Raw genomic sequence first — 22,336 nt, 5'->3', positions numbered from 1 at the left:
TTAGGGAGCTTGTATAGTAAAAAATAAGGTGCCTAACATTTATTGATTTCTTTTAACAGCTACTATAGTTTTAATTACTGAATGATGATATTGTATTTCCTCATTCAGTGTATAAAACCTACTACTCAGTCTCTAAGCCCTATGATAATTTATAGAAAACAGTTAATGTGAAGACAGATGCATTTTGGATATCAAATGAAACTGTCACACACAGTTCTAGGAAGGATATGCTGACAGAAGCAGCTTTTACACCATCTTCTCTAGGAGGACATCTTTTACTTGTGTGTGATCATTGCACCTAGTCTGTGAAGTCTATGGCTAGTGCCAGGGAAAAGCCATTTAAGCAGCAAAAGGCAGTGGTGTGTTTTTATTTGATATTTGCACCAAAGTGCTGCAATTGGATAGAAACTATGCAAATATTGCTGTATGAATGCAGTTAGATCATTTTGTATAATAAACAGACCAGAGAGGGAAAACTTGATGCTTTATTCTTCAAACAAAATTTCTACTGTAATCAGTTAGAAATCACTGGGAGTTCTACCCAAGTAAATTTTAAACATGAGTTCAAGATGTGATATGGATACACTGTCAGTTAAGCACATATGTTGACCTGTCTTTATAAATCTTATTCTATTTTCTAGGAATCAATATCTGCACTTTATTTTTCCTTTTTTTCCCTGTTCTAATGATTTATTTTGACAATTCCAACATCATTGCAGTAGGTAAGCCAAAGGTTAGCATGACGTCGCCTGAGGGTGGCAGTCCTAGCGGGAACATTTACACTGCTCCTTGGAGCACAGAGGACTCGGGAGTATATCTGAAATGCTTGTACGCCAATGCATGCAGTATAAGAAACAAACAGGATGAACTGGAAGCATTGGTCAGCTCACCGAGCTGCGATGTTACTGGTGTTAGTGAGACTTGGTGGAATGAATCCCATGATTGGAGTGCTGGGATGGAGGGCTACAGGCTGTTCAGGAGGGACAGACAGGGCAAGCAGGTGGAGGTGTGGCACTATGCGTAAGGAAGAGGTTTGATTGCACAGCCATTACAGATAGGGATGATGTGGATGAGAACCTCTGGGTAAGGATTACGGGGATGGAAAACAAAGGAGATGTTGTAGTGGGTGTCTACTACCAGTCACTCAGCCAGGATGTAATCATCGATAAATTATTCTATAGGCAATTAGAAGAACTTTCTAGATTGGTAGCCCTTGTCCTTATGGGACATTTCAACTTCCCAGACATTAACTGCTGTGATGAGCAAGTCTTAGGAATTCTTGAATTTTGTAGGAGATAACTTCTTGTCATGGGTACTCAGTGAGCCAACTACTAAAGATGCCCTCCTAGACTTGCTATTTGTGAATAGAGAAGGATGGTAGGTGCCTGTCCTGGTATAAGTGATCATGAAATGGCTGAGTTTAAAATTTTCAGTGTAATGAGAAAAAAGGAAACAGAGTTGCAACCCTGGATGTCAGGAGAGCAACCTTAAGCTATTCAGGGAGCTGTTTAGCAGAGTACCCTGGGAATCTGCTTTTGAGGCCTTAGGAGTCCATGAGTGCTGGTCAGTCTTTAAGAACCACCTTTTAGGAGCACGGGAGCAGGCAAATTCCACTATGTTGTAAGTCAAGCAAGTGGGGCAGAAGACCAGCTTGGATGAACAGGGAAGTCCTCATGGAGCTCAAGAGGAAAAAAACCTGTATGATCTCTGGAAGCCAGGTCAGGCTTCACAGAAAGATTACAGCACTGTGATCTGTTTATACAGGGCGAAGATGTAAAAGGCCAAAGCTCAACGATAGTTGAAACTGGCCAGTGTTGTTTCAGATAAAAAGAATTGCTTTTTAAAGTATGTTAATAGCAAGAGGAGAAGAAAACATTGGACTGATACTTGTTGAAGATGGTCATCTGACTAACAAGGATGAAAAAAAAAGCAGAGGCATTCAATGTGCTTTTTGCCTCAGTCTTTAATAATAATGACAGACCTTGGGCTGTCCTGTCCCCTAAGTCAGAGGACCATGAGTGTAGGAACAGTGACTTTCCATTTGTGGACATTTAAATTGTAACAGACCAGCTGTAGCAGCTGCATGTTCACAAGCCCATGGGGCCTAATGGGGTTCATCCCAGAATACTGAAGGAGATAGAGGGTATTATGGCAGGACCCCTCTCAACCATTTACCAAAGGTCTTGGGAGTCTGGGGAGGTCCTCACTGACTGGAAGCTAGCCACTGTTATTCCAATCTACACAAAGGGTGTGAGGGAAGACCCAGGGAACCACAGACCCGTTAGTCTAACCTCAGTTCCTGGAAAAATTATGGAGAAGATTAGACTGGGTACTATTGAAAGGCATTTAAAGAATAATGCAATCATCAGGCACAGTCAATGTGGGTTCACAAAGGCAAAGTCCTGTTTAACTACTTTGATATGCTTCTGTGATAAGGTCACCTGCCAAGTGGATAGAGGGAAGGCAGTGGATGTAGTTTTTTTCAGGATTTTAGTAAGGCTTTTGATACTGGCCCCCACAGCATCCTTCTGGACAAGTTGTCCAACTATGGGATGAGCAGGTTTATGGTGCACTGGGTGAAGAACTGGCTGAAGGGCAGAGCTCAAAGGGTTGTAGTGAATGGGGCTACATCTGCCTGGTGACCAGCCACCAGCAGTGTTCCTCAGGTGTCAATTCTAGGGCCAGTTCTGTTCAATATATTTATCTATGATCTGGATGCAAGAGTTGAATGCACCACTAGCAAGTTTGCTGATGATACCAAACTGGGAGGTGCCATTGACTCTCTTGAGGGCCGGGAGGCTTTGCAGAGGGATCTAGATAGATTGGATCACTGGGCAATGATTAATGGCATATTTAACAAGAACAAATGCCCGATTCTGCACCTAGGACAGAGTAAAGCCAGGCACAAGTATGAGCTGGGAGGGGAGTGGCTGGAGAGCAGCCCTGCAGAAAGGGATCTGGGGGTGCTGGCTGACAGGAGGCTCAGCAGGAGACAGCAGTGTGCCCTAGCAGCCAAGAGGGCAAATCCTTTGACACTGAAAAACATCCTAAAGCCCTCTGATGGACTTTTATCCTATGTATGTATGTACTGCATATAGACAGAGTTCCTTTCCAAAATTTCTTACCATTTCTGTTGAGAAATCAATAACTTTTAAGGTAAAACATCTTTTTTTATGTATTTCTCTCCTTTAAAAGGTAAAAAACTTGTTAATATGCTGTCTTCATAATGTCCATAGCAATGTCACATTTATAAATTGCTGTGAATCAAAATTTCAGGACAAGCTGGTGGTCTTACGACAAGTTAATGTGCTATCACTAATGAATATAGCCCTTGAACTCTGAACATCTCTTAATTCAAGTAAGAAATATTGTGGAAATAAGGTGTTTGGCTCAGATGGAAAAAAAGCAGGTGTTACTGTGCTCCCAGCAGGTTCTTTCTGACTATATGTAAAAGGAATAAAGGTAAGTAGGAGAGAGAGCCCCAATCTCCCTGACTTGAACAACGAAAGAAGACAATTCAATTCAGGTCCTTTGAATCCAAGAGTAAGACACCATTGCCTTAAAGCAAGAAAAAACCTCAAACAAACAAAAGACCTTCAGGGCATCCCAGTACATAAGACAGCACCTACTTCAACCTGTTAACCCTTTATAGTTCATCTGTGGTAATCACAGAGTGAATTTTATTAAGAAATAGTGACTCTGCTTCCTTGAGTGTCCATGCTGACTTTCAAAAAAACTTGCACCCTTCTCTGGTAAGCATATGAGACTCTTACTCTGAGGAAATCAGTCTCTCAAGCTCCAACGTGCTTCAAGTTGAACACAAAGTATCATGCTGAAAGTGTTAATAAACAAAAAGATTAAATGTCTACCCAAAAAGAGTATGTACAAAACTGTAACAGGATACATTTTGGATAAACTGTGCCTCTAGCTAGGGAATTTTGGTGACTTAACAGCATTACTATTTACACATTTCTGCATCTTACTGCAGTTCTGATCTTGTCATTCAGAACACATTTTAAAGTTGCACTTCCAGTTTCTTCTGACTATCGAAACGTGAGATTTTTCAGAACATTTTATTTCATATATGATGAATATAATTTATGAAATGATGACAGCAAAGGAAGTGTTATAACCTCATGCCCATTTCTATTCAGAATTAACATCAAATAACACTCACTATGATTCATTCAATGTTATATTTTATCTAATATAAATGGTTTTTCACAAATGCAGTTTGAAATGGAAATGGATATTGCAGGAGTACTATTTATTTTAGAAAGACATTTGCATAATCAAAGAAAAGTAATAAAGTATAATATAGACAGAGGTTACATATATGGATACTGTATATTAAGAACAATACAGCTGTTGATATAGTTTATGAGATGGGGTAATAGTGCTCTTATTTCAGATTTCATGTACTAGTATAGCTTTCTGAGATATTTAACTGATTTTTTTTAAGGTCCCAGAGGTGCAACAGTCAATCGATTTAGTAGCAAGCATAACTGCAACACAATGCTCCAATGCATTCCATTCAGTCTTGGGCCTCTCACTACAAGGACATTGAGTTGCTGGAGCGTGTTCAGAGAAGGGGAACAAAGCTGGTGAGGGGTCTGGAGAACAAGTCTTATGAGGAGCGGCTGAGGGAACTGGGGTTGTTTAGTCTGGAGAAGATGAGGCTGAGGGGAGACGTTATCACTCTCTACAACCACCTGAAAGGAGGTTGTGGTGGGGTGAGTGTTGGTCTCTTCTCTCAAGTAACTAGAGATAGAACAAGAGGAAATGACCTCAAGCTGTGCCAGAGGAGGTTTAGATTGGATATTAGGAAAATTTCTTTATGGAGAGAGTGGGCTGCCCAGGGAGGTGGTGGAGTCACGATCACTGAAAGTATTAGAAAAATGTGTAGACGTGGCACTTCAGGACATGGTTTAGTGGGCATGGTGGTGTTGGGTTGACAGTTGGACTTAACAGAATTAAAGGTCTTTTCCAACCTTAATGATTCTGTGATTCTCTAATGAAGAATGCTCCATCTAGAAAGTGCAAACAGCAATAGTGAACTGTTGCAATTTGAATTAATTTGGCAATGGCAAGGCTTTTTAAGAACTGGCATAAATATTTTAATGGGAAAAAAAAACCCAAACCAAGATGCACTGCTGCCTGTGGTAAAAAGCTTTAGCATGAAAGTAAGATCTGAAGACTAGTCTCTAACCCTATGTCCTGGTAGTTGACTTTAGGAAGATCTCTTCCATGCTCTGGCCCTCTGTTCCCTCTTCCCTAAGGGACATAGAGCCTTTGTGTTTTTTTCACTTATTTCAATTGCAAGTTTTTTCCAACAAGGACTGTCAGATTCTGTTTGGACTCTGCATGTTACTGCCATGAAAAGAGCAACAAAATGTCCGTTTTGCTAAAACTGAAAGTTTATTCCAGCTGGCAAGAATACAGCTGCTACATCCTTTCTGTGCCATGGGTAGTCCTGAACACATTTAGATTAATGGACTGCTTTGAGCCAAGCACCTATTTGTAGCCTGCTAGGAAGAAGTCTTATGAGAAATACACCGGTGTCAAACTAATCACATTAATTGTAAACTAATGTTGCTGGTTTTGCTAGGGAAGACATGAAGAATAAAATCTACTGTAGAGGACACTTAGTAGTTAAAAAAAGAACTGTGTAAAAGCTATAATGTGAACACAATTTTATTGCTCCATTATAAACAAATAATAAGGTAATGTCAATGTGAATTACCATGTGATCTCCAACATTAAGATACTACAATGAAACTAGCAAGTTATTGCAGTGAAAGCATGCACATGACACATTATGTAGCACTGTTATACTAATGATAATAATAATAATTTAAGCTTAAAAAGGTAGACAAGTTGAGAGGCAAAGAGTCTGTATTGCAGTTCCTAGAGGGCACAGAATGGGTATCTGTGGTATCTCAATGGTTTGAGATACCAAGGGCTGAAGCCTACCAAAAAAGACACAAATGAGATACAGCCTAGGATACTCTGGGAAATACACCTTTGTGCCATACTAAAAAGATATTAAATTTATCTGCTGTTCAAAACATGTTAAATGAACTGGTCGTATTTGATCCAAAGTTTCCCGAGATTTAATGGCTTCCCATCATTAAATAATTTTTTAAATCACTTGTATTCATGCACAAAAAATAAAATCTTGATTAATAAGACTGTTACAAATATCTCACAAAGGAAACATTGCTCAAAATCTTCAAGCAGCCACGGAAGATAGCAAACACCTGAACCTTTAACTCCAGGTCCCACAGTGTTAAATGTTCTGCTATCCTCCCTCTCCTTTAAATAAGTATCACCCTATCACCTAAGAATTAGGAGATGTGAGCATGAGCAGCATAACAAGCAAGTTTTGTCTACCCTTTCTTGAGGAAAGTTTGCAGAAAAAAACATCTATTTTCTGGCATCACACTTTTCCACATTTGGCACCTTTCTACTATCTCTAAGGTGTAGGCAAGGGACAAGGGGTTTTGTACACTTGGGCAACAGAGCTGTTACTCTCTCTCTTTCCACAAGTTTGCTTCCTCAGCAGAAGAAGGAAGATGTTTCAGGTGATCAGGATGACAAACATAACTAATAGAGAAAAAAATTATGCCTTCTGTTATGTATCCACTATCAGAGCTCCTACATGATATTATAATTTTTTGTAAGAAGAAACCATATCCTATCCGGTATTTCAAGGTACTTTTTAATAACGTGTATCACTTTCAATAACCTACATATTGGACAGTTGTTATACCTCACTGCACAGATATCAATATATGTCAACCTGTGTTATTCCTTAATGGAATTTAATTCAGAGTATGTACTCTGCTGTACTTCAATACCTTAAAAATACTGTTTACACTCCATTATTCAAGACAGAAAAACGATGCAATAAATAATTATCTGCTTTTTCATTACTATGCCATATATATATATATATATATAAAGGTTATGACATTCAATGCAAAGCTACAGTAGCTTAAATGCTATCTATCAAACTGCTATAGCTTGCTTAGTATGTAGAATTATTATTTTTGGCTTACCCAAATCTGTAGCTTAATTCTTTTTTCATTTTTGAAAACCGTTTTTACTTTGAAATCGATCCCAACCGTGCTTACAAATGCAGATGTAAAGGAATCATCAGCATATCGGAACAAAAAGGAGGTTTTCCCAACACTGCTGTTGCCGATAATGAGTAGTTTGAACATGTAATCAAAGTTCTGGTCAGATGTATCTTTCTGGCCATATCTGGAATCTTGAGCAGATGCCATCTGTAATTCAAAATAAAAAGAAATATTTTATTGTCTCTTGTATCATATGTAACTTGAAACACTTAGATTTTATTGGAGTTTTTGATAACAGATATGAATGAATTCAAGAAGAGATTCACAGAGTTTAATTATTTTTTATGATTCATGTTTCAATGTTAATAGTTCCGGTTGCAAAACAGGATGTAAACATCACTGGTGATTGGTCCAAAAAAAAAGTATTCTAAAAATCAAGGACAGTTCTTGAGTATATCATTAAAAAAACCTACTTTCAGAAGATGTGATAAATGAAATCAAAGGTACTTCATATGTACAAGAAGGAAATAAGAGATCAGTGCTGTGTAATAACATTGGAGGCACATTTCCAAGGAGAAGCTTAATATGTTTTACATCTGATAGAATTCTTGAAGCATTTATTTTACGGTAAATATGCTGCAGTCCTTTGTAATACCTATAACCTTATTAAAAGCATTTTGCCATTACCAGCTTTCAGTTATCATACCATTAAGTAGTGAGTTGGGTATATATCTCTGAAATAAGGTCTTGATTTTTTCTATTTCTAGTCTCTTCTATAGTTTTGGAATTTGCAATGTTAATACAACATCATCATAAGTGGCAGATGTCAGCATTTACAAATTTGAGTCCTTAAATACAGTTTCTAATCCACATAAAACACCTGAATAAGCACAGATTACTGAATACTGCTAAATACCAAGCTTCTTTTGCTCTAGGGACTTCAAATATCATGGGCCCCATTTATAAAAAGTACAATTTTGGCTTTCAGAAAAGTTGCAGAGATTAACTTGAAAACCTGACCAAAACTCTACCTGCGATGCTCAGCAAACAGATGGCAAAAATAAATAACTTAGAACTAGGTAGTGTTTCACCTCACATGCTTTTTAAGAAAAATCCTTAAGTATTTTGGGAGCCTGGCAGGATTTAAAATTCTTGGAGTTTGGCAATATTAAGTGCAATACATTTGCACACTGATTTCAGACAGAAAGACAGACATCATACCCTATCATAAATGTTTACGGAGAAGCAACTTACATCAAAGCTTTCTAAGTTAGACATCTCGGAGTGCATTTGGGCAGAGAGGACAGCTGGAACCAGGACCTTGCAGAAGGGTGAGGGATGTACTAACCCACCTTCTCAGCAGAATTTCTGTTACTGCATAAGTTTTCTGAGCTAATTCTGCTGTGTCATAGTATAAATAACAGTATGCCAGCCTCTTTGGGCTACTGAAGAGACATATAGAAGTAGGGACAAAAAGTCCCAAAGGAGACAGTGGAAGCAGCAAGCCTTTGAGAATAAAATTCAATGTAAGATTTGTATTTTATAAATAATGCAGTAGGGAGTGTTTACTATCAGAATTACCCTTTTATCATCAGCTAAAGTGCTTGACTAAATGTAGTCTTGGGTACTTACATGCTTGCATCCTGACTGTTTGTATTGGCCTTAATATTTATGCACTTCTTTCACAGGTGTGCAACAAAGAAGTTTTAAAACAAAAACCTAAATACTACCAAGCATACACATCACTAATCATTCATCTTTCTGATGTCTATAGCAAAAGACAGGAACAAGTCCTGTCCACCTTCACTGCTGCCTGTTATTGTAAAATTATTTGAGGATATTTTGCTTAGAACATGATAAAAAGAAAATCAAATGCTGTCTATACCAGGCTAATCACAACTGGCTATAAAGTAGTAAAGAGTATGCTTGTGTTGTGTGCAATTTGCAACAAGACAATAAAGTCCAGCAGACAAAAGACTGCAGTGGCTGGGGATGCCAGTGTGTAACCTGCACACTTTCCCCAGCAGCCTGTTCTGGTGCCCTTCTGGCTCCTCTCTGAAATGCAGTGGCTGAAACCAGTAGTTACCACTTCTAGCAAGAAGAAGAATAATCATTATCTTTCTTGATTTTATCTCCTAGGAAGCCTTCCATGTAGCTTCTTCAACTCACTTAAGGTTTACAAAAAGAGGGTTTAGCTTTCCTTTCATTTGCTGGCCTCAGTCCTATGTGCCTTACAATTTATCCCCATGTATTTTAATGCCTAACACTTCAGAGACAGTATGATTCAGTGAGCAGAGGAATCAGGAGACCTGGATTCTAATAATAGTCTTGCTAAGTTTTCTACATTATGTAGCCTTCCTGAGTAAGAACGTGTTTTCTATAGATGGTTTTAAATACAGACTTTCCCCACAAAGATATTTCAGTGCTCCTCTAAATTAATCTGTTTCTGTGGATTACCTGTGTGGATAACCCAAGAGTTTCCTTAAAAGTTCTTAAAAAATAATAAAAAATAAAACCCAACACTTTCACTGTGCCTTGAACTTATGGATCCATTTCCTGCAGTACCATAGGCAGAATTATGGGCAAGTCAAACACAGAATTGCAGACAGCTTTTATTTCGGGGTAGGAGTATGTCTGCCTACCTACATACATCCTTCTGTAAAGTATGCAGAAGGCATAGGAAAGGCATAGGAAAGGACTAATTTCTCCACCTCCCACCTGAAGAATCATGAGATGATTAGTGACATATTGATAATAATTCAAACTGTTTGAAGAGACTAACTTTAGCCTAGAGAGCCAGTCTCCTCAGACTATTGATAGTGATCCTTTCTCATGCCCAAAACACAAATGAGTTTTCAAAAAGTACTAGTGCCTGCAGTAGTCTGAAGAAACATCAAATCAGTATTGGTGCTAAGACTTTGCCATTACTTCCCAAACTCACTCATTCTGTAGTAAGCACAGAGATGAGTACATTCCACATAACCTACATCAGGCTCCCGCTCTAAATTATATTCTAGAGGAGTCTCTATTTTTCTCCTGGCTGTAAAGAAAACCTAGATGCTTGGTCCTCTTGAGCTTTGTAGTTCTTCTCTTTGTTAAATGCAAGCTGCTGACTTCAAGTAAGTATGGGATGCACTGTAGCCTACTTCCCGATGTATTAAAATGTCAGTTCACTCCTAACAGGACTTGTTTTTACTATGGAGGCTAAAAAGGTCAATGCTGATGTTGTGTTCCTCCTTTGGAAATGATGCTGGAAACAGTCACCAGGAATGCCATGTTCAGGCCTGTTAATTAAATAGTTCATACATTGATGGGATCCAAACAAACATGCCAAACTCGCTAATGTTATGATGTTCTGTTTCCAAGAAAAGGAAAAATCTTACCTTTATTTTGACAAAGTTCTCTTCTCAAATGATTAAATGGATATATTAAAGATGCATCACTTTCAGCAAAACATACTGAGTTTTCTCTTCAGTAAAAATTTGTCCTTATTTAGTAAAATTGAAGAGAGAATGCACAAGGCTATTTTCATTAGCATACTGCATATTTGCTCTTTTGTAGAATGAATCCCTGTTCAGATCCCTACACCTATCAGGATGTTTGCACCAAAGGCAGTCTCAGGCCACCTCCTAGAGGATTCAGGACAGACTTGAGAGCCCACTGGGAAAGCTAAACTTGAGACAACGATCGGAAGACCTATAGTCAGGCGGTCTCACATGCCTGCCTCATATCAAAACTTGGGAGAAGGTATGTCTCCAAAATTAATATAGTCCAAGAACAAAAAAAGATGGCTTTTTATGCTTTCCTGCTTACAGCACATCTTTAAACTCCTTAAATGCAGATTATTTATGGACATAGTCCAGTTTAATCACTAAGCAGAGTTTTCTGTATCAGATCCAGGTACTTTTCAAATCTCACGTTCAGCTGTTTCCTTGAGCCAAAAGGAAAGGTTAAAACGAGGCAGCAGTGGGAACAAATGTCTGAAAAAGTATATGTCTAGTAAGAAAACATTTGGCTATGTTACTCTTTATGGCCTTAGAGGACCTCATTCTTTGAGAGAATTAATTTAAACAGCTTTCTCACTTAAGCAGAGCAGCATGCCATGACCTCCCTGGCCTGCACATCACTTCAGTTTGCACTTACATATGCACCCCACTCTGGATGCCTAATGCACGATGAATTGCTCTTGGAAAATATGACGCAAAAGGCAGGAAAAGCTAGGATTGAAAATACTGAGGGTCATTCCTTTGTGCCTTTCACAAATACGTTGTTTTCTTTTAAAAACTACAATAACAGGCATGTCTTAAAGGAAAAGATCAATAGTAAGCATAGAGAAAATATCTTGTTTCTACATACAGTAAGGATAGATAGACACTGATTAGCTAATTTACAGTAGTTTCAAAGAGCAATACACTTTTCCTCTATACAGTGTAGAAACATTATATATTTCCATTGCTTTTTACAAAGAAACTGACTTCAGTCATCATTTTAGTAAAAAGACAATTTCCTGCACACACAGTTTTTTGTGAAGTGATCTTTTTGGTTTTTTATCAGATATAATTAGTCAAACATAATCAATGGATATTGAAACAATGGAATACAATGGGAAAATTCAATGTTTATAACTCACTGGAATGTATGTAGGATGCACTGCAAGTGAGTATCTCTAATGTGCAGACCAAATGTCATCATCAGTCAAAATGTTGCCTAGATCCTTATATAGAAGAACACTATGACAATATAACCCAGTTACGAAGAAATCAGTAATTTTCTAGGCAAAATACCAGACCAATAATCTAGATATTGGATTTGATTCCTGACTCTTTCAGAGGTATCTTATGACTTTTGTTTTCCTTTTTTCTATGTCTTGGGCAAGCTGCTTACCTCCTCTTACTTTTGGTGTGCTCTCAATGAATATATCAGTATCCACATATGCAGACCACAGCCAATTCTCACAAATCCTTATAATCTAATTTTTAACTGACCAATTAATAAGACTTAACAGAGTTTGGTGGACAATGAACCAGCCACTTATTTGGAATTTAAGGATTGGCAGCCATCTGCAGAGCACAGCTTGTGAACCAATGTACTTGGCAGCATCAGGAGAAGCTTATCTGCTTCAAAGTATTATGAGGTTAGATTCATGAATATGTGTAAGCATATCATAACCCAGTCTGAAAGGTGTAGTTAGAAATGCAAAGTTTTATTAAAGAGACATACTGAAACGTCAAGTTGGGGAATATTGGGAAGATACAGAGAGGTGAGAGTCTAAAACATTTTAAAGAAAATCTACTTGCTTCATACCAGAAGTAGCATGAATGTGACCACAGTGCTGGCAGCTGCCCAGGACAGCAGAATGCAAGGTACAGTAAAAAACGGTCCTGGCAAGGCTCTAGCACATGAATTCTGGTGAATCTACCTGTGGTGAGCTAGGGCATTATCTCTCATTGTTCTTTCTTTAATCTAAGTTTACCTTCTCCATGAAATGGGTAGCTTAAGAAACATATTTCTGATTCCCACTCCAGGTACTAAGGCAAAACCACCTTCTCCAAACAGTTGCAAAACCAGAGATAAAGTCCTAATTGGGTTAGTCTAACACAGAATCATAGAATCACAGAATCATTAAAGTTGGAAAAGACCTTTAAGATGAACAAGTCAAACCATCAAACCAACACCACCATGCCCACTAGACCACGTCCCGAAGTGCCACGTCTACACATTTTTTGAACGCTTCCAGTGATGGTGACTCCACCACTTCCCTGGGCAGCCTGTTTTAATGTTTGACCACTCTTTCAGTAAAGAAAGTTTTCTTAATATCAGTCTAAACCTCTTCTGGCACAGCTTGAGGCCTTTTCCTCTTGTCCTATCGCTAGTTACTAAAGGATGTCAAGAAGCCACCAAAATGGTGCAGCTCTGAAAACAAAAAATACAAGTTGTGTCAGGCAAGGTACTCCAGCAGAAATAAATTTGGATTTACCAGGGGGTAGGAAAGAGAATGAAGATAGAAGATGGCTACAGCCCTCTGCCATTTGCCCTATGTAGTGTAGCACTCAGGGTCATGAGACTAACAAAGAATGTGCAGCATCTCAATTGCCAGAGCAGCTGCATCAGGCCAAGAGACAAAATGAAACACTAATGCCACAGTCTAAAGCACTGGTGAAATGCCATTTCAAACAGGAAAGTACAGAGAAAAGTTATTAGGAAGACCAGAAGAATTAAGAGCTTATGAAGGTAATCTAAATAAAAATGAGTAAGCAAAACACGAGCTTGTTTCTCTAGATAGTAATCTGGAGTGAACACTAGAAAATGACAACTATTTAGACTGATGTATAATGGAACAGACACTGAGCATTAAGAAGAAGAGAGTATAAACTAGTCCTGAGTGCCTCTGAGCTGGAGATTATAAAGTATCTAACCAGCAAGGGCACAAGCTTCCACAGTACACTTCCAAAAAGGCAGAGTAACAGAAAGAGGACTACTGCCTCCAAATGCAGCTTGATCAGTTAACATAAAGGTGCATATAACTTGCTCTGTGGACTCAGTGGCTTGACAGGCTCTTCTACTCCAGTGCTTCTAATTTGTATGAAGACTGACATATCTAATGATTTTGCTGAGTGATAGGAGATGAATTCCCATGCTAACTCCCGTGTCTAATACCTTTGATTTGATTTTTCACCATAATTTTCTAATAAGCCTTTAAATATCTGGAAGCAGCCTTTTTGCTTGTTTTTGCCCTTCTCCATTGTGTTTGGATGTGTCTGTTATAAACCTGTTTTTTCTGGGCATAACCATTACCACTGACAACAGGATATGGAAAGTTGAGAAGAAATTGTTCTCATTTATTTCACTGCAAGCATCAGAAATGTCCATGTTGTATTTACAGATTATTTCCTATTTCCTAGATTTCCCTCACCTCTATGGCCTCAGTCACTTTTGAAATGATCTGATGCTCGTGTAAGTGAAAGAGAGGGTGTGTAGAGATCCGGCATTTTCTCCTATCATTAATGCCCATATGCTCTGATAAACACTAAACTATCCAAACTATGTTCCAAATTTTTATTTTGGCGAAGTGCAGGTATGTAGAAAATTTGCATCAGATAAGGAGTAAAACCTGAAGCAGGTGAATCAGTGTACGAATCACTGAAAATTTCTCATTGAATCTTCACTTTTCAAAGTACCACCAAAGCGTTAGGGGAAACTACTGAGAGATATACAGACATTTCAACTAACTCAGACCAATTCTTAAAAGAAAAATTTCATGCAAAAACCATGCAGACTTCTATGTTTCACAGCAAAGAGAGTTCATTGCTTTTGACTTCTAAACCAAAGACCTCTCCATAGCCATAAGCACTACTAAGACTAATATCTGTTCTTTGAAAACATGGCTAGAAAAATGAAAAGTAGTCACAAACTCTGACCCAGATCCAGTTATATCCAGCAGATGACAATAGCAAAGTTTTACACTAGGTAACTCATCCTCTGGAAAGGACTGTTTGGGCTGCCTTTCTGGTAATTGCTGGCCTTCTTGTTTACAGAGAAATGGCATGAGCTTGACATTGAAACAAAGAATTAATAAATATAAAAAGACAGTGCCACTGCACAGGCCCTTTTTCTCATCCTGCTAAAATATTTTTAGTTTTAGGGTTTTTTTTTTCAGTTTTCATTTTAATTATTGTTTGATGGAAATGGAAAAAAAAATAATGCTTACACTCTCCTCTGACTTGTTTTTATCAAGATCAAAAGACATAAACTTGATCACTCATTCTGGTGCTCTACAGTTCGGAGATGGTAGCTCTGTAACAGACTGTTCCAAGAAGCTGTTGTGTGCAAAGAAGCAACTAGTTTTGTTTTGTGTAATAGGAAATCAGACAGGAAAAAGAGATAAATCAAGCAATTAGTTCAGCCAGTCTAAAGCACATTTGAACAAGGACCAACCATACTAGCCCAGCCAGAAAACAAAAGGATTCTTAAGAAGAATCCACGATATAGTATTGTTTACTTGAATCTTTAATAAGAATAATGTTTGAGTATGTTGGGGATGGTGTAAGTAGAAGAAAGAAAAAAAAATGCAAAAACTACAAGTAAAAATCAAACCTCATCTGACAGACTGCATTTTCACATCTTGGAAAAATACAAATGCTAGTGATTGTATTTTTGGATGAGACACACTTAAAAATAGACACTTTTTGACCATCTCACCAGCCTTGAAAAAGTGGAATTTACAGAGTGTTTTATAGCTCTCTGCTGTCTTTTTTTATACTAAGGCTGTGACTTCTGCTGACTTCAGTTATATTTAAGAATAATTCTGTTTGTATTGACAATCATATAAAAAAATCAAGAAGCTGTTCTCTGATATGCCAAGCACACTTTTTTTTCATATCTGGACTTTCTTTTCTTTAGATTTTTTAAAACGTTTTACCACCATTTTGTTTCCACAACTATTTAACATCAGTGAATTCAACACCTGCCAAAAATGTCAAATGCAGTACTGAGTGATATGTAGTTGTCATCCTTTACAAGTAAAATTTGCTTTTAATGAAACGGTCTCCAAAGCCAATACATACTAAACATGACTTCAGTATCTGAATAAGCATGTGTAAATAAATGGCAAACGCCACACAAGCATTCCCAGCACACTCACGTAGTATGAAGAACTAGGCATTTTAAACAACATCCTAATTATTGCTGTTCTCCAATCAGAAAACTGAAAGACATTCTTACTGAAGAATGGCTTATTTCTAGTGCACCTCTTTGGTTGAAAGGTTTCATCATGTGACATCCAAGTAACTGCTCTGCAGAAAATTTATGAGATTATCAGTCTCTGTCCAAAGTCAAGCAAACCGAACTCCATATCAACATAACTTAGGATTTCAGATTTCTTTTCAAGCATGCATATTGAAGACGATGCAGATATTCCCTTCAAGCTGAAATTCTATTACTGCCAGAGTAATAGAAATAATGACACAATTTTCATCCAGCATGAAAAATATTAGCTAACAGAGATGCAGTTCATAACTTAAAATGCAGCAGACTGCAAAACTCTTTGCATTGTATAAAATCAGTGGGATTGGTTGTTACCAATGCCCTGGTAACATGACTGACCTTCTATTAAAAAACAGTCATGCATTTGAGTCTGGGGCCCCCAGAGCGCCTGCATGAGATGAGAAAATAGGTTCTAATTAATGACCGAAGTACAGTTCATCAGTGTAAACTGTTTTGAACCAACAACCTAGAAACTGCTAAAAACTCCACATAATGTAACTTGTATCTGTATATCATCTGTTTCTCCAGTGCTAAGGGACATTGTATTTTTCCATATACAAAAACTGCTGAAAAGAGGCGACCTCTTTGCTACCCCTGGTTCTAGCAACGAGCCGTCTCTCCCTGGTGCAGATGGATAACTGCTCCCTGAATAAACCGGTGGAGACACCGTGACAACTTCCAGTGCATGCAGGTTACGTCCCACCACCTAAGGACTTACATCCGTTTGCTCCCAGGGGAGCTGGACCAACGCTCCAAGGGCGTTGATCTGCAAAAGACCGTTCGGTTCGCCCGAATCAGACCCGAAACCCACCCGCGGCCACAGCGGCGGGCTGGCGGCCACCGCAGGGCCGTGCAGCCCAGCGTCTCGATCCGACGGCATCCCCGGCCCGCCGAGACCGCCCGTCGGGGACTCCTCTTACAGGGACACGGCCCCCCCCGCCCCCGGTCCCCACGGCACGCACTCCGCACACTTCCCGCCCCCCCGAACCTCGATCCGCCTCTCACACGCGCCCCGGGCCTCCTCACGCCAGCGTCATCCTCACCCCTCACGGCCGCTCCCCTCACACCCCCCGGCCACCGGCGGGAGAGCCCGGCCCGGCGGCCCCGCCACGCCGCTGCAGGGCGGAGGGGCTCCTGCCCCGTCCCGCAAGCGCCCGGCTCTGGGCCGCGCTGTTGCACGCCGCTCGCTCGGCTCCTGCCCGGGGACCGACCTGCATGGGCGCTTCGTGCCTCATCGCCGGGCGCGGCCCGCCGCTCGCTCCGCTGCCGCTCCGCCGTCCGCTCGCGCACGCCAACAGCCGCCGCCGCCGCCGCCCGCCCGGGCTCTGCCGACAAACCCGCGTTGCGATCAGCACCGGAGCTGTCCCCGCTCCTCCCCCGGCACCGCCCCTCCCTCCCGCGCATCCCCGGGAGCTGTAGTCCTCCTGTCCCGCTCCCCCGCGCCTGCAACCGTAGCCAGGGCGGGGAGGAGGACTACAGCTCCCGGTATGCTCTGCGCCGGCGGCCCGCCGCTGCGGAGGACGGAACGGGCGGAGGCTGTGCAGCCCGCGCGGCGGCGGGGCGAGCGTGGTGCTTTGCAAACTCTTCTCAGGGCCGCGGCGAGGCGGTGGGGCTGCGGAAAGGCACCGTGCGCCCTGGCGGGGGTTGCGGCGTGGTTTGCCCGCGCTGAGGCAGAAAGCAGGGACGGAGCTAGCGGAGTCGGGCCCCGCGGGATCGCCGGATGCGCTGCCCTCCGCGGCCTCACCGGCCCAGCCCGAGGGCCGGCAGCCGCGGAGGAGCAGCGCCGGGCCGGGCGAGCGAGAGCATTGGTGGTCACGGCAGGCAGCGGCTCTCGCGTGGGCTGCGGGGAGTCGGTCGGCGGAGCGGGGCAGACAAACGCCGCTTCCCTGCCGCGGCGCGGCGTGGCGTGGCGCTGCACCGCACCTCCTGTGAGTCGGCCGGGAAGCGTCGACCTCTTAACGCCCCTTTCTCGCCGCATCCGCAGCCGGGATGATCTCGCTCCGCCCTGTCGGTAGGGGACGCCCGCTCTTCTGCGGCCCGGGCCTCGGAGGCGGGCGGGCCCCGGGGCGCAGGGCCCAGCGGCCCGCGGGCAGCCGAGGCGGGTGGCGGCGGCCGTGGTTCTGCGCTCCCGGGGCGCCCGCAGTGCCTGTCACGCCTCGGCCCCTCTCCTACCTCCCTCCTCGTTACCCCCAGCCCGCCCTGGGGCTGAGCGAGGCCGAGCAACCTTTGGCATGGCGACTGCTGGGTGAGGTCCTTGCGGTTGTATAGCGGCAGTCCTTACACGTACCATGGTTTGTCCACCTCTTCATCATAGCCCGTCATCCCTGCTTTCTCCTTCCTCACCTGGATTTCCTCCAGCCTTTGACAAACAGCGGCAGGCAGGCACCAGGCTGCGCTGCTGTACAATGGTGGCAGCTCTGTGTGGACGTGGCGTCATTGCTTCTGGGTGGTGGCACTCATTTTTGACAGAGGCATGGAAGTCATCATGAGGGAATGACAGTAAAACACCAAAAAAGGACCACACCTTGTGCATGTGTCCCCAACACTGGCTTTTATTGTCCAAGAAGATGTTTTAACCATCTTTCTTGGCACTTTTTCCATAACTCCATCCTCTTATCTTGGGCCCAACTACACAGGTGCGTAGAGAGTAGGAAAATGTATAAGCTGTGTTGTATTCAGATTTAAGATTTGGTGTGTTCGCTGCTGCTGAAAGGGTGAAGAAAAACCATGGGTGTGAGCAGCAAAGGGGACTCATTCTGGGGGTGTCTGCCCGATGTTGGAGAGCTGGACGTCAACTGGGCAGGGAGGGGAGGGCAGGAGAAGGCAGGTGCAGGGGCTGAGGCAGCATGAAAACAGCAGTATGCCCTGTGGACTACCCACTTCTACATGTGTGGTGTGCGTTGCGTAAAGTCAATCACCTGTAGGAGCTATGACATAGGCAAATTGTGTAACAGACATGAATATGGATTAAAGTGTACATCAGAAGTAATTTCATTCTAGCCCTGCAGGTTTTAAATTTCGTTTACAGCTATTTAAACTACTTTACTATAACATGAAAATAGGAATTAGGTGGAGTTTTTTTCAAAGACATGATGATATCATGCATTTTTGCAGCTGATTCTTTCCTGCATGAAACACTGAGTGTTACTCTTTCTGCCAATGTGGACATGTAGACATCACGAATTTACTCAATATTTTTGGACCATCTGTATGTGTGCATGCATGCATGAGCATGCTGAGAGATGATTATATTTTTTTTATGCATGTGATTTACTTTTGCTATTGGTTTCAAATCAATACATACCAAAAAATCATGAGTAACAACTCATTTCCATCTGAAAACAGGGCACATGGTATTTGTTATTAACTGCAATTAGGGAAAAACGGAAAGACATTCTTCCTCCTGTTAAAGTGTTGTTTTATGGAGTTTTGTTTTTAAGAAAGTATTTTAAATATATTACACAATCATTAATGTGTTAAACTATAGCTTTCCATAAAACAGTTTTCATTTTGGAATGTCATTTTATATCTTAGCTGAATAGATATGTGAAACCGTAGATTAAAATATTCAGAGAAGCTTTTGATTATAGAATTAGAAAGTACATAGTCTGGGTTTATTATTATACTAAACTTTTAAAGTAGATTTACTGCAGATACTGTATCAGAAATTACAAGACTTAATGATGCTGGGTTCCCAAATTTATCCCAAGACAAAGATCCTCCACATCTTTTTATTATATTGGCATTATCTTAGCATTAAAGTCTCTAAGCACTAAAACCTCCATACAAGAAAATACCAATAGAACATAAAGCAGGATTACTTTTTAGATTGCCATATGTCTTTCTTTAAAGCATTGGATCACTTTTTTTTAACTGAAAATGTTAAAGTAAACAGCATCTCTGCATAAACAAGACTTTTCTGTTTTTTTGTTTAATTTTTAAAAGGCATAAAACCATAAGAAGTAATGCTGAGAGTTTGCTTTATGTGTTGGTTGAAGAGATGATACTGTTGTGTTTGGTTTTTTTTTTAATTCCTCAGGTTTTGCTTATTATTTTTCTTTTGTCAGTAACTTTGTTGTTTTCTTCCTGTCTTCTTCAGAGACTTTTGAAGATGGCATGGGAAAGAAATCGACCAGAATTAAATAGTATAATGCTAGACACAACTAAGGTTTTGTACCTTAAGCATCCTAGTCCAGTGGCATGCTGTGACAACACTCCTGAATACTCTTTGAGTATTGAGCAGAGCACTGTTTTCATGGGGCAGGAATTTCTGTTGATTACTAATCACTGGATTACAATATGTTAACATTTTTGGAACATGATGTGCTTGAAGCTCTCTTTTATACATAGTTACTGTGAACTAGCTGTTTTCACCAGTTTTTAACATACAAGGGACCCAGTTTAGTAAAATATCTAATTCTTTTAACCAGGAATAGTAGAAATACTGCAGAAGTTGTCATGAATGTCAGGTCAGGTTTTCAGTGATTGATCTGATTATACTACCTCCTTTTCATTTGCTAACTCTCACAAGAGTAATTTTTATTCTCATACCAAATGCTGGATCATGGAATGCACAGAACAAGTTAGTTACTATTTGCTAATTTGGACTAAGGAAAAAAGGAGAAATTTTCATTTTCCTTAGATGATGGCAAATAGTTATTCACATAACATATGTCATCACAAAACCTAATCTAGAATGAGCATGTTGCCTGTGAGATAGCTAGTACAGTCATCTGGCTTACCTAGATGTAGGGCAGTGTGACTTCAGGACATTTTTCAATCTTTGTAACACAATCTGGTTTTGCCCAAAACACTAATTTTACAGTACATAGAAGATGAATACTAATTTTCAGGGCTGAATACTAAATATAAAAAATCTTGTATTAACAAAGGCACCGGGAGACAGCTGGTTTTTATGCATCTGAGTTGTTTTGGATGAATGAATTCTAGAAAGATGGACATTTTAACAAAGCTGTTTCTCAATTTCGTACTAGATGTTTACCTAAGTAAAAATAATATAAATGCAATGTAACTTTTATTTCACAAGTTCAATGCATGTATTGGGAGCAAATATTTTCTGTGCTTTCAAAACTTTTAAAGTGTAGACCATGCTATAAAACTAATAAGTAAGTGAGATTCAGAAGTAGAAGAAGCCTAAGTTAAGAGGGAGAACAATAAGGCAAAGAGAGTTAACTAATGATTGTTGTTTCTCTCTAGTAATTTTTAAATTGAAATACAAATCTTTCAGTTTTTTATTTGAGAAAATAAAGGTTCTTGCTAGGTACAAAATGCCAGCCATTTTTAAGTATCTATACATCTTGACAATGTTGTCTCTCATGTTATCTTCCTTAATGGCAAATAGCTTGCTTTATTTCCCCTGACCTTTTAAAACACAGTATTTCTTTTACTCCTGCATGCTGTTTGACTTATCCTGGGGTTGGACTTTGGATGCAGAGAAAAGGGAAAAAGAGTCACGCGTCTTTCACTAAGGAATAAAGGTTGTTCACCCTGACTCGATCTGTCATGCTTGCAAGTCTGGCTTATGCTTGCAAAATGTAAGTGTTGAGATATGCCTTCTTTAGGCTTTTTTTTAGAAAAAAGCATGGGATCTTTATGTTTGAGCAGGTAGACAGGAAATGTAGAGGGCAAGAAAATGGTGATCGAAGATGTCAGGAATGTTTCTTTCAAATGACAGTTTTAAACATTATTTCATCAAGCATAAATTAAAATACAGTTCTGAAATGAAACTAGAAATTCTGTTGAGAGCAGACGAGGCATTGAAACAAGACAAGGTCTGTCTCAAGCACAGATCTCAGATATGTATCCATTGAAAAAAATCTGTGGGGACTTCTTGTCAAGCTAGAAGACAGATAAACTACACAGAATCTTGTCATGAGGTAAACCATGGAAGTTGTTACATTTGCAACAGATGAAGATGCTTCACTGCTGTATAGATGCTTGGTTTTGTGACCTTGCCAGATTCTGCAAGTCCTTAGAATCCCAACAGATGAGACTCACATGTCAGGCCGCATGACAACACACTGCTGATGCATGAACTGGAGATGCCACAGTGGGGAATGAGAAAGCCTTGGCTAAAAGAGCAAGTCTGATGCTCCTCACATGAGACTTGACAGGTCTGCGTTACAGTGAAAGACAAGCAAATGGTTCCTGTCAGTGATATTTTTTTTCTTCTTCTGATTCTCAGTATAGAGGATATCTATGTCGATCTCTTCCCTGTTAAACTTTGCAACCACTAAAATGGTAACACAGAACTGAAATGCAGCTTTTAATTTTGTGGGTAAGGGACCAGCGTAAATCACTACGGTTCTGCCGTTGATGGAAATGAGCACTGGCTTAATCTGTCTTTGCACTGTTGTTGCCATGGCTACTGGGTCACAGCACCAGATACGCCATCACATTTCCTGAATCCTTATATTCTATATGCAATGGTTTCATAGGCGTATAGAAAAGGGAAAACTTGCATGGTGTTT

General features: G+C 40.5%; 1 protein-coding gene across 1 annotated transcript in view; it reads right to left on the bottom strand.

Moving 5' to 3' along the window:
* Nucleotides 1-17,080, bottom strand: part of RAB3C (RAB3C, member RAS oncogene family) — a gene marked incomplete at its 5' end in the record, with an annotated part of 132,139 nt that extends 115,059 nt beyond the window's left edge. Inside the window, 2 exons of the mRNA XM_082013533.1 lie at nucleotides 7,062-7,289; nucleotides 17,057-17,080. Of these exons, the coding sequence (XP_081869659.1) occupies nucleotides 7,062-7,289; nucleotides 17,057-17,080 (252 nt within the window). The remainder of the gene's footprint in view (nucleotides 1-7,061; nucleotides 7,290-17,056) is intronic.
* Between the last annotated feature and the right edge of the window lie 5,256 nt (nucleotides 17,081-22,336).

This window comes from Phaethon aethereus (assembly GCF_964289735.1).
Source record: "Phaethon aethereus genome assembly, chromosome: Z".
Lineage (NCBI taxonomy): Eukaryota > Metazoa > Chordata > Aves > Phaethontiformes > Phaethontidae > Phaethon > Phaethon aethereus.
This window is presented reverse-complemented; position numbering and strand designations above follow the sequence as displayed.